This window comes from Schistocerca nitens, chromosome 3 (assembly GCF_023898315.1).
Source record: "Schistocerca nitens isolate TAMUIC-IGC-003100 chromosome 3, iqSchNite1.1, whole genome shotgun sequence".
Classification (NCBI taxonomy): Eukaryota; Metazoa; Arthropoda; class Insecta; order Orthoptera; family Acrididae; genus Schistocerca; species Schistocerca nitens.
Window position 1 is genome coordinate 383,131,030 of NC_064616.1, and position 12,953 is coordinate 383,143,982.

Here is a 12,953-nt window from a genome sequence, read left to right on the forward strand (position 1 = left end):
TTTATTTTCAGTTTCATCTTCCTTTTATCTTTTGTGGCTTACCTTGTATTTTCTTTAATTTGGCCTCATCACTAATAATACAGTTTCTTTTGTCTTACTCCATAGCTACCCACTTTTCATTCACCTAACATGCGACTATGAATCTGTTCCTTCATTATTTGTAATTTTCATACTGTCCCACCTACACTTCCATCTTCAAATCTTCTGAAATTTCACATGTTAGTAGTATTCCACTTTCTTACTGACAGTGTTTGCAAACACTTCCTTGGTTTCTTGCGAGGATGTGTGTGTCCCCATCCCATCAACTGCATTTTTGTTCCACAACTGACATACTTCACTCAACTGTTGTCCTCAGTTACGACTGATAACTTTGTTACAATTTTTCTCATAATCTTCACGGATGGTCAGTGCTGCAGCCAGTCTCTCTTTTTTTGAGGTCTTCCGTTAGGATTTTGGGAACCCACCTAGCACAAAATTTGTGGTAAACAAGCTTTTCTGCCACAATCTCATGCACCAAACTCCGTGAAATTTGAGGAAATGTTGCAGAAGTTCCATAATCATGAAACAATGTTTATCGGAAATTTTGTCGTTGATTTTCGTCACCAATTCATCAGTCACAAGGCTACTTCTACCACTGCGGTCCTCATAGTAAACATTAATACGAAAATTTTTAAAATCAATGCACCATTGCCTAACTGGGTTTTCAATCACTATTCGTTTTCCATACATGTCACAAATGTCACGATAAATTTCAATTGGTTTGCAGTTTTCTTGCCAACAAAAATCTAATCACAAAACACACATCACAAGTGGCACGATTTTCTTTTGCAGTGCACATTCTGACATATCACAGAAAGCAAAGTAGCAGAGAGACAGACCACACACTACCACTGCTGGATGCGTACTAAGTGTAGGAACATTTTGGCACAATGATGGCAGCCGTAGCCCTGTCCACCACTGCTATAGACCAAAATGTTTTACTTTCTGGATAGCCTTCATATAACACAGACATTGAAAAAGAAGTACAACGAGAACCGACTATTATATGTTAGTGGGAAATTAACAACAATGCAGAAATAAATTTTCATGGGTTTTGTAATTCACTTACTCAGGAATGACACATTACCAAAGAAATGTATAAATTTTTTTGTAGTCTTGTTATCTGCAAAATGATTCACTGTTCCTCATCCTGTCACAACAATGTCTGACCCATTGTGTGAACAATATTCCCAAGCATTCACATCTTCAAAAGATGATGTCCAGTTTGCAGAATGCTTTTTCGCAGGTAAAGGTTGGTCAGTCGATCTCTCTCTCTCTCTCTCTCTCTCTCTCTCTCTCTCACACACACACACACACACACACACACACACACACACACACACACAAAGGGGGGGGGGGGAGGGAGGGAGGGAGAGAGATAAAAACACTGACACAACTTTGTCATATTCCATGTAGAAAAAGCCAAAATCTACTTAGTCAAGTTTGTTATACCTTATTAAAAATGAGTATAACATTTTCAAAAGAAAGACTAAGTACACAGACGAATAAAACTAACATATCTAAGGCATACTTTGTCTTTTACTTGAAGTTCTACAGCAGAGCTTGGAAGGTCATCTAAAATCTGCAGCTGGTCTTCATCCATTTTGATCTGTATCTCTTTTTTTGAACCTGTAACACAAAATAATTTCACTTAGGTTCATGCCATAAAACAGTACGGTAAAAAATGTAACTGCGACAATACACATTCTTCACATACTTGATACACATATCACATACTTGACACACATATGCTTACTAGTTACACCCAAAAAGGTGCAACAACCAACCTTATGACCAAGAAGCACATTTACAGATCTTCACCATTAATTACAAAAAGTACACATATTCGTCCAGTCTTGACACTGATGATGAAATAATGCACACTCTTATATTTCAGTTACATCCAGTAGATTACTCTTGTTGCTCTGTTGACATACCTCGCTCATTCCTCAAGTCAGGTAGTTCAGACTCAAGAGCTCGGCCACAGGCCACTTGCAGGTCTGGTAGCCTGGGGTGTGCAGAAAGGTGATATGCTAGCATTGAGGCAAACCAGGCCATAACCTACATGGTTGCACTACCCTGTCAACAGTGCCTACAGACAGAGGTGGCCATGTGCAGATTGCGGTGCAATAGGACTACCTGATAGATGACAGCATGTACAGCCTTTACCTGCCTGTGGATGAGGTGGCAGGAACTTCAGCCCCATGGGAGAGGGTTTGAACAGCCTGTCTCAGCTGACTTCTAATACATTAGTCCTTCCTTATTTTCTTTCTATTCTATCCAACATCAGAATGAAAAACTGCATGGTTCTCAAAATAGAGTGGTTAATTCAAATATCATCTACAAGTTAGTCATCTCTATTTCTTTCCGGTAAGTCTCTATTCTTTCTCATATCTGAGACACTTATATTTCCTTTCGCTATCCATGTCGTAGACACTGGGTGGTAAAAACTGATATTTATCAACTAAGTGCAACAATACTGCTTAAAATATTTGCATTATGAAAAAATGCCTGCATTAATATCACAAACACAATACAAGAAATACCTACGGGAGATATACACATTGAAGAAAAAATGTCACATTTGGTGGTTGGCACATGATCCCTCACCACAATTCAAAGCAAAAGTGTATCTAGCAATACCTAGTCCCGCCAATAGTTTTCATGGAAAGTGATTTAAGAAATAAGGGTCCTGCAACGCTGTTAACTGCATGAAGCATGGCCAAGAACGGGTGGCATGAACTCTGCACTGTGCTGGACCTGTCCCATTAGCTCAGCACTATAAACTTGTTCCTGTAAGTATTCACACAAACAAAACTCTAGTGGATTAAGGTCAGAGCCATGTAGAGGCCAGAACATTGGACCTCCATGACCAACCCATTTCTCTGGAAATGCTTCACTTAAATATTTACACACATTCATTCCAAATCATGGCAGTGCACCATCATGCTGAAACAAAAGCTGTTGCCGAATACCAAAAGGAATGTATTCTAACACATCAGGCAAAGTTTTGCAAAGATACACAAGATACAGAGGGGCATTCGAACGGCCCAAAAGTATTCCCCCCTTGATTTCAGCCTACAGGTTCATGCCAAAGTGTGCCTGAATGCCACATTCATGGTGTACTGTGGGTCATGTTCTAACCAATAATGGCTGTTGTGAAGGTTGAAAATACCTACATGAGTGAAGCTAGAATAATGTTTGTTATCCTCCATTTGGTGCAAAAGCCATCTGAAAAACTGTACTCATTGAATGTGGTCTTCTTGCCACTGGTGTTGAATTAATGTGTAATGATATGCATGCAGTTCTTTATCATGCAACACTTCAACGTCCAATCTCTGAGATATCTGGAACTGCCCTGCGATATAATGGGTACTTTGTCGAGGCGACTAGTGAACGGTTTCAAGAATGGGGTCCTCTGTTTGTGGAGTACGTCTCTTCCTTGGACGACCTGGCATTGCTCCATGCAATGAAAAACTGTATCAGAATGGTGCCTTTGAGGGTACCATGGACAATATGCACGAGCAGCTGCAGCATCAGCTTGATTGTCGGATGCAACTGGAACTAAAATCATAGCCTGTGCACTCCATCAGGAATCTGCCCTACATGAACCTGACAGGCCCAATTTTGGTTGTGCACTGTGTTGTTAGTAGATATATGCATGTAGTTTAATGGATCCCACTGTCATGTAGTAGGCCTCTGTCATGTGACAAAATGATGTCCTGCTCACGAATGATGGGGACTAGGGAATGGACATGTAAAAAATAAGAAAAGGAACCTCACGAGGATTCGAACCCTAGCTCCATGGTGAATGAGGGTTTGATGTCCCAGCGGTCTACTCAATGAGCTACAATGACTGGTATGGTAGTGTGGGGTGATACACATTCATCTTTACACACCGATGTGCTGCATGATGTGACAGTGTTGCCAGGTCCACATTTTCATATGTGTTTTCAAAATGCACCCGATCTGATTTTGCTACAATGTCTCGAAACTGGATGAAGAATCACATGCTAACCTCCAAGTGCAGCACTTTTTCTTCGCCCTGTATATTAAACTAATGATTTATCACAAGGCTGTTACAAAATAATGAGGTGTCACCTGCAACCATTAATATGACTAAATCAATAACAAAAGTTTTTGTTTATAAGGACATAAAATAATCTCCAGGAAATTACAAATCATTCTCAGATGTGTATATTCAGTGAACTCAGTCTAAATGGTAACCAAAACGGTGATAGTGTTGGAACATTTGTATATTACCTATTTCTTTTAAGCGTAAAAGGCTTAGCACCCATCGGGCTGCATGGTCTTCTTTGGAAACAAGAAAAGAAGGCACAGAGAGTAAAAGTAAGATCTACAAATGTCTATGCTAAGGATTAATTGAAGGAAGTAATATGATAATGAGTTACTACAGTCAATCCCCAATGACTCATAAAAGCCATGGACATCTGTCAATAGTCTCAACAATGTAGCAAAAACTGTAACAATTTGAGTTGTGTTTTGTTTTTAACTGTGTTTGAAAACCACTAGTGACTATCCTTTGAAATAATCTGTCATTTCTTTTGATTTGTATTGCCACATCTTTTGCAATGAAGTCAATTCTTTTAACTGGTTTTCGAGCAATATGTAACATCCAATTTCAGTACATTATTCTTTGATGACACAGTTTTCAATTGGCACTATGCCCATACAACAGTGGATTTTAGATAGTATACTGTAGGTAACTGCATACAACTTGAAGCCTTACAACACCCCTAAAATGCTAATGAACCGTTATTTCCATTAGAGGTGATCATTTCTCATTTCTGTAAAATTGAAAGAATTAATTCAGAAAGTGAAAGGATGTGAACTTAATGAAGTTTTGAATGTAAACATTTCAAATAGCAAATGCATTTTTATCACTAGCGCATAACTTACAGGGAAACTTACACTGCGTCCTATACTTAAAATCTGCACACCCAACGATCACAATTGTATGTGATTTTAACTTAACTGTAATTCAAAATAAGCCATGGGTCCATTGTTGCACCACCAGAAACATTACTCAAAGTATTTCAAAATGATATGGAAATGAGGATACTAACCTTTTCCTAACTTCCCCTTCATTTTTCCAGTTTTTCCATGGTGAGTCTTAATTTTCCCCATTTTTGTAGAACCTTTGTTACGAGCTGGTGACATGCCAAATAGGGCATCAAACTTGTCTGGTGGTTTATTTGGAGTATTCCCTGTTGCTGGTAAGCTCTGCCTTAAATTCTTCTGTGGTGTCTGGGAGGCTCTTGTATTCATGGGTGGATATGCTGCAGTCGGTTTTACAGTCTCCGACGGCGGTTCAAACAAGTCATCACCCTCACTGGACCCTGGTGAATATGGTGAATCAAGGTCCATATCAACAACTTCTGTAGATGTATCTTGCATCTGTTCCTTCTGATCACCATTCTGTTGTCCTGTTGGCCTTTGTGGCACACTTTTCACATACGAAATAGCTGTCACTTTCTCTGGAACAGTTTTGATACCTACTGTTCGCTGCTGAGACACAACAGGAGAGCTTGGGAGGTGGTGTGGAAGGTGATGAGATGATAGCTGAGGAACTGTAATGGTAATTGGAGTGCTAAAGACATTTGATCGGCTCACAGGTGTACTTGTTAAAGGTGAAATTGGAGTACTGGCAATACTACTGGGTAGGTTTGAATAATTACTTGGTGTGCTACAATGTGTAGGTGTAGATGTGACAGGCTGCTGCACTATATTCTGTTTGAGAAGCTTCTGTTGCTGAACTGTCATTGGAATAATTTTTATTTCTGGTGATAATGGGGTAATGTCAGAGTTCATAGGCACTATCATTGTAACAGACAAGGTACTTGACTTTTCTCCTGGCTCTGAAGGAGAAACTTCCACTTGCAACTGATGCTGTGATGCTCCAACAACAGATTCATCAATATTTGATGGTGAGCTCCCTAACATAGTTTCAATCATGGTTAGAGATTTTGTTCTATCTGGAGAAAGAGTCACATCATCCCGTAAATTGTCAGAAGACTGTATTAGTGGAATCTCTGATGACATTTCTAAAGTTTTCTTTGCTGTATCGTCTGGGTCACTTTGAATAGGGGAATCAGTCACACCTACAGAATGCTGCATCACTTCTTCACATGGTGTACCACTTGGACTTTGGAGTTCATCAATATGTACTTCTTCTCTTACAGGTGATGGTGTACCTGATTTTGTGGGATCAAATGGATCATAAGCATCAGGTGAAATAGGTGGAGAACATGGAGTTGTTGGTCCTCGTGGTTCAGGTGGTGTATTGGGACCTTTATGCATTATGTCCCTGTCAAGGTCCTCATCCATCTGTCTATCGGATTCATCCAGTACAGTGTCCTCAGCCATTAAATCATCATCCTCTTCTCTTAACGGATTACTAATTGAGCGCAGTTGAGGTTTTGCAGCTATTGAAAACTTTATTTGTGGTTCAGGCGGTGTCTTAGGACCTGTACTAGTATTCAGGTAGTTACCAACAGAACTCATAACTGGTGACTGAGATTCAGGAGTTCGTGCTGTTGCAGACATTTTGAGAGAGTTTTGTGGACTGAGTATTTCCTGGTGCATCATCCTGGTCATAATTCCATCTTCCATTTCAGTTTCTTTATCTCGTTGTGCATCATCACTGTCACTCAGAACTATGAGATCTCTGGGTGAAGGGGTTTGTTCACGAAATGGTGATTGATCTAAATCAATTATTGCAACTGGTTTTTGCCTAAGTAATGCAGCCAATCTCTTGTCCCCCTTTGCTCCCTTTTTGGATCTTCTGTTCAGAGTTTTATCAGTATTTGCTGCATTATTTAAGGCTTTGGATGTCTTTTCTTTCCCACTTTTATCTTTCCTGGATTTTTTAGTTGTTTCCCTACCTACATCAAATGTATCTTCTCTTTGTTTTCGCTTAGATGAATCTTTAGGCAAGGCACATATAGACGCTGATGTAACAGCTGCAGCTGCAGCGACAGCAGCATCTTTTGCACCGGGTCCTTTATTTGATTTGTTGAAATTCACGCTAACTAGAATATTGTCACCAGAAGTGAAAACTTCTTTGGATGGCAATGGAGATCTCTCTTTCCGCTTCTTGCGCTTCTCTGCTCCTGACTGGTCTTTGGATTTTCTTGAGTCCTTCTTCTTTTTATCTTTCTTTCGTTGCCTATCACTATCCTCCTTGCTATTGTTTACTATAACAGTGAGTTTTTTTGGTGGCTTTGCAACAGGGTTGGTCTTTTTTTCAAGCAATGGAACTCTTTCATGTCGTTCTCTAGACCAGGATCTAGAGAAAGACCTTGAGTAAGATCGATTGTACCGTCTTGCTGATGGCGAAGGAGATCGGGAATAAGATGAGCAGGAAACAGATTGTGATCTTGATCGAGACCACGATGATGTCCATGTGCGTGACCACGATCGACGATTCTTTGGAGGTCTTTTTTGCCTGGTAGCTGCTCTAGATCTGTCTTTACCTTCCCTTGACTTGTGGATGGATCTGCTTCTTGATCTATTTCTAAGCCTGCTGCCTGATCTTGATCGACTTCTTCTGTTTCTGCTCCTGGAGCGATCTCGACTTGCCTTTCTCTGTCTTTCTTTTGAACGGCTTTTTCGATTCCTATCTTTTAATTTCGATATAGATTTATTTTTTGATCTACTTCTCGATCTATATGACCTGCTACGAGAACGACTGCGGGATCGGTGTCTTGACCTCCTCGGTGACGAGCGGCCTTTCGCGCGATTAGTCTTTGATCTTGACAAAGATACTGATCTGTCACGAGACTTACCACGTGATTTGGAACGTGACTGTGACCTACTATATGAACGATCCCGTGAGAGATCACGGCCAAATTCGTCTTTCCGCTTTCTCTTTTTATCACTCACTATTTTTCTGACATCATATCTTTCCATGTCTTTTCTTTTCTCCTTCTTTTTCTTCTCTTTTTTAGGTAATTCTTTATCTTCATTTTCCTTTCTGCTTCCATCCTTACCTTTCTCTGTTGGTTTGATACTCTTGCTATCTCTATAGTTTCTTTCCTTAGTTCCTTTAGATGGTTTCTTCCATGATATAGAGTCATCTAATGTACTGCCTTTTCCCTTTACTGTTTCATCATCATCATTTACAATCAAATCTGCCCTGTCCCTGTCTCTGTCCGTAGATTTCTTTTTCTTTTTCTTCTTCTCTTCTTCAATTCCTGCGTGTACAGAAGACTCACTCATTTCTGCTTCATCTGCGGATCTTATTTCATTACTTTCAAGTCTTTTATCTTTGTCTAAAATTTTATCTTTCTGAGTGATATCAGTCAGTCTTGGACGCTCATCTACTATTTCACCCTCCTCATAGTCCACTGTTTCAGCAGGAGACAGGTCTTTTTCAAGCTGTGGTTTCTCAGCAGACACATCATTGTCAGCTTTGCTGCTATCATTCACTTCATCAGTAGCTTTCTTTCTTTTCTTTTGAGGGGAAATTTCACCATCTTCTTCACTCAAAAAACTAGTTTCATCATGACTCATATCATCATCAAAATTTATTGCTTCTTCAGTTTCTGATATTGTTTCAGTGTCCAGACCTTCCAGTCCAACTGGAGTTGCAGCAGGGAGACTACTATTCGGTGATGACGCTGTGTTACTTAGTGACAATGCAGTCTTATTTTGTGAACCCGTTGCATTATTTGGTGACACTGCAGATACTGCAGCAGTAGCTCCTTCCACTAGATTTTCTGTCTCTCCGGACACATCTAGTTTCACAGCTTCATGGTTTTTTGGATCATTCTCATCTCTGATTGCACTTTTTTCATCGTTTTCAGAGGCACTTGATGTAACAGGATGAACGGCACTGAGATTACTCATTTGGTCAGCTATTTGTTCAACAGCTATAGCAGTAGTGTCTTTCTCTTCGGATGTGACAACTTTGCTTGGTTCTTCACAACTAGTGTTTTGGCTAATAGAACTACCGTCAGTACTACTGCTGGAACTACTACCACTGCTGCTACTACTGCTGCTACAACAGCTACTGCTGCTACTGCTACAACTACTGCTGCTGCGGCTGCTGCACTGAAGAGTTTTTGACAAATGTTCAATCATATCATCATTATTTTCTAATGGTTCATGTTGCACTTCTGAAATTGATCCTGACTCTTCCATCTGTTCATCATTATCTCTGCTCTCTTGGTTGTTATGGTCACTACTCGATTCAATCGGCATCTCCAGAATATCAGATTTTGCCTCACACTTTTCAACCTCTGCTTTGTCTTCATCTGTCATGACAGTGACAGGATCACTCTTATCTAAAGCACCTGTATTCTCTTCCGGTATTTCAGTTGCTTTCCGGGCTATGTCCATACTGTCAGCTGAGTAGATAGAGAAATTGGGACATTCTCCCTCATCGTCGTCTTCATCACCAGATGCCAGAGCCTTGTTAATGGATGCTGAAGAGCTCTGAAGAGTACTGTTGATCACCTCCTTCACTGCTTCTGTTACAGCTTCAGTAACATGAACAGAACACTGTTTGCTCAGCTCACCATAGGTTGGTGACTGCAAGTAACTTGCATTTGAAGTACTCATATCTACCTTCTCCGATGAAGGAGGGCATGGTGGGAGTGGAATGTCTTCTTTATGCAGATTCTGAGATACAAGTGGCTCATCATCATCATCATCATCATCACTATCATCACATGGAACAGCTGGATCATACTTTTCAGACTCATCTGGTGATTTGGTAACATTATCCTTATGTGTATGGTCATCTGGATTGGGACGAATATCTATTACTAAAGAATCATTTGTTTCACTATCACTAGAATCTTGTTCACCAAGCCCTATAAGTAAAGCTGAAGGTTCTGGGGGTGGAGGAAGAACATCAAAATTACGTTCATTATCTTCATGCTCAGAAGCACAATTTTGTCCACCAGCACTGGATACTTCGATGTCACTATAAATATCTAAGTCGTCGTCTTCTGTAACTTTCCGGTAAGTATTTTTCTTAGTGTCTCTCTCATTCGATGACTTTCCACTTGATATATCTTGGTCATCAAGAAAGTCACTCTCTTCAAGTTGCCTTTCATCGGTGCTGCTAGCACTGAGGGATGTGGAAGGATGAGGATGTGTTCGCCTTACTGGAAATTGTGGTAATAAATTGAACCTACCAGGATTTGGTAAATCTGATGTGGCAGAACTGTTCTCTGGACCCAAGTAGCCTGTATATCCCAAATGACCTCTATCACTATCAAATCCAGAAAGATGGGTACCTGAGTACATATGTCCACTATACTGGTATGATGAAGTTGATGTCCTTTCATACTGACTGTCCTTATTATGATGATATGATCCAGATGATCCAGGAGATCTTGAGTTGCTGGAGTTACCAGGATAGAGTGGAACTTGAGAAACTCTTGTCTGGTTGTCTGTAACATTTACTCGGTTACTTGTATGGGACTCCCACGGAAATCTGCTATTTACACATGTTTGTTGACCCACATTGTTCGAAGATCCACTACTACCAGCATGGCTGGTAAAAATGTTAGGACCACAATCTGCAACAGGGACAACACTAATTGCATCCCTTTGATTGAAAATATGGGAGGGCAATTCTTGTGGATTACTGTCATGTTGTATCCTTTCCCGATACCCATCTGAGGATTCTGTAAACCTAGAAATGCTTTGTCCATCATCACTACCAGACATTGCCTTACTTGGCCTCTCCACTTTAGATGCCTTTTTAATAGTAATTGTACCATCTCTCCTGAGAGACATGGTCGTATTCCTTGAATGCCATAGGCCTTGGCTTTCCATTATGGAGTCCAGGAGATTGTGGCGGCTACTTGAAGTAGTGTCACGTGAGGTGCTTGGCCGAGGATTCAAATTAACATGAGGCCTTGGTGTGCTGCTCATCAAGCTTTGAGACAGTTTTCTTGCAGCCAAACGTCTTGCTGTTGTTGGTGACGACCTAGATCGGTGGCACAACATACTAGTGCCACCACCTTCATTTCCATTTTCACCGTCTGACCTGTAATTAACACAGAACTCTTATATAATAACAGGCAGAGCAACATTGGACAATGTAACAGCAAAAAATGTGTGCATGTCATCAAATTTGAGGGTATCCATATTACACATCACCACAAATAATGTACCTCCATTAAAAACACACTTCAGTGGGGCACAAAACAAATCAGGTTTAAAATCTAACAAAATTTTTACCTGTTTTAAATTGACTTCAGAAGAAATTTTTACAAAAATACTGAAAACTGAAACTACTACTACTTTGCAAGCCACACCATTTCATCATTTTTCACACTGTCTTTTAGGTGTTGTATTTATTGTTGCTAATATGGTGATTTCTGGAAATATTGTTGAGGTGAATAAAAGATACCACAGAACAAAATTCAATATTGCTGCAAGAGCCAAAACGGCCAAATGCATGCAAATGGGTATGCCCTTTATATTGCAAAAAACATGTAAAATAAAGTACTAAAATGTTTTTAAATTATGCAAAAATAATAACTATAGTTTACTAATTTGACTTGAAGTGAAGAAATTTGATGTCTTACCAGTACAAACCAAAACTGAAAGATGAATGAATAATCTGATCACCGTATGAACTTATGATGTGATGAATGTTTCAAAACACACAGCAAAAATGAGAATAGTGGACAGGTATTTTTTTTTTTTAATTCTGAAAGTGGGACTTAAAGAGTGCTGGCTGGAATCCTCTTTTGTAATATTACCCTTTTTCTTTATTATTTTCTTCCTGATAGCAACAAAAACTGACTGCAGTTTGTGGGGCCAAGAGAGTATGTCTAAAAACGTATTTTCTTCATTATGCTTTTTCCTCTCAGTAACAGAGAGAATATTATAAAATATAAAAATTCAGTATTGCACAGTGTGTACAGGATGGCTGGGACACCTTAAGTCAGGACCTCACTTCAGACATCTATACTCCACATCCTAAAAGTACTGAAATCCTTCTGTGACCAACAGGTGACTACTACAAAAAGGTAGATTTAGTTTTGATCCATCATTTAACACAGAAACAACAAATCATTACACCACCTGATTAAGTACAAAAAATTATATAATATGTCATGGCTTATCAGTGAGCCACACCATACACATTTAGTTCAATAATGGCTCACTTCTTGGATACACAGAAGATGCATGTAAGGTACCCAAGTTTCCTAGCAATTACTTCCAACACAGACTAAAAACAAATCCCCCCCCCTCCACTCTCTCTCTCTCTCTCTCTCTCTCTCTCTCTCTCTCTCTCTCTCTCTCTCTCTACCTCTCTCTCACGCACATTCACAACAGGTTTAAACATCAATTAGCACTAGCAAAGACTCGTACCCATCAGAAAAGTAGTCGAGACTATCATTTCCAAACAGGTTCAATGTAGGAATACCAGCTGATACCCGTTGCCGATTGAGACTGGAAGCTGGAGCTGGGGCATGTGCAGTACTAGAACTCTGTGATCGACGGCATGGAGCCAGTCCCAGATTTTCTGCTAAACGTGATCGTCCAGATTTTCTTACAGTCGAATCATCATCATCTTCTTCTTCACTATCCTCCACAGTCTGTGCAGAGCTTTCGGAAGTATTCCGCTGTCTCTGCCGCTGTCGACGCCGCTGCCGTTGTGTACGAAAAAATGACTGCTAAAAAAAAAATTACAATATTTTACAATGTTTTTCCTTGGCCACTGTTTTATATACAATTACATTTGTTTCAATCTCTTTTCAGTACATGCCAAATGGAAGACACTTAAAAGTCAAGTATCATCCTAATTACTAGAGTGAAAATGAAACCTGCTCAGTTTAAAAAGTAAGAAGTGAGCTACAATGCCACTGATTACATGATTTGCATAAATTATTTCAGTAATTTGTCATGCTAAAAGTATTTAA

General features: G+C 39.7%; 1 protein-coding gene across 2 annotated transcripts in view; it reads right to left on the reverse strand.

Moving 5' to 3' along the window:
• Positions 1-12,953, reverse strand: part of LOC126248321 (serine/arginine repetitive matrix protein 2-like) — a 255,691-nt gene that overhangs the window by 174,954 nt on the left and 67,784 nt on the right. For both annotated transcript variants that reach the window (XR_007545460.1, XM_049949210.1), the window contains 3 exons: positions 12,403-12,707; positions 5,127-11,065; positions 1,571-1,668 (listed from right to left, as the gene is read on the reverse strand). Coding sequence is in view for 1 of the 2 variants with exons in the window: in XM_049949210.1 (XP_049805167.1) it covers positions 1,571-1,668; positions 5,127-11,065; positions 12,403-12,707 (6,342 nt within the window). In the remaining variant the exon portion in view is untranslated. The remainder of the gene's footprint in view (positions 1-1,570; positions 1,669-5,126; positions 11,066-12,402; positions 12,708-12,953) is intronic.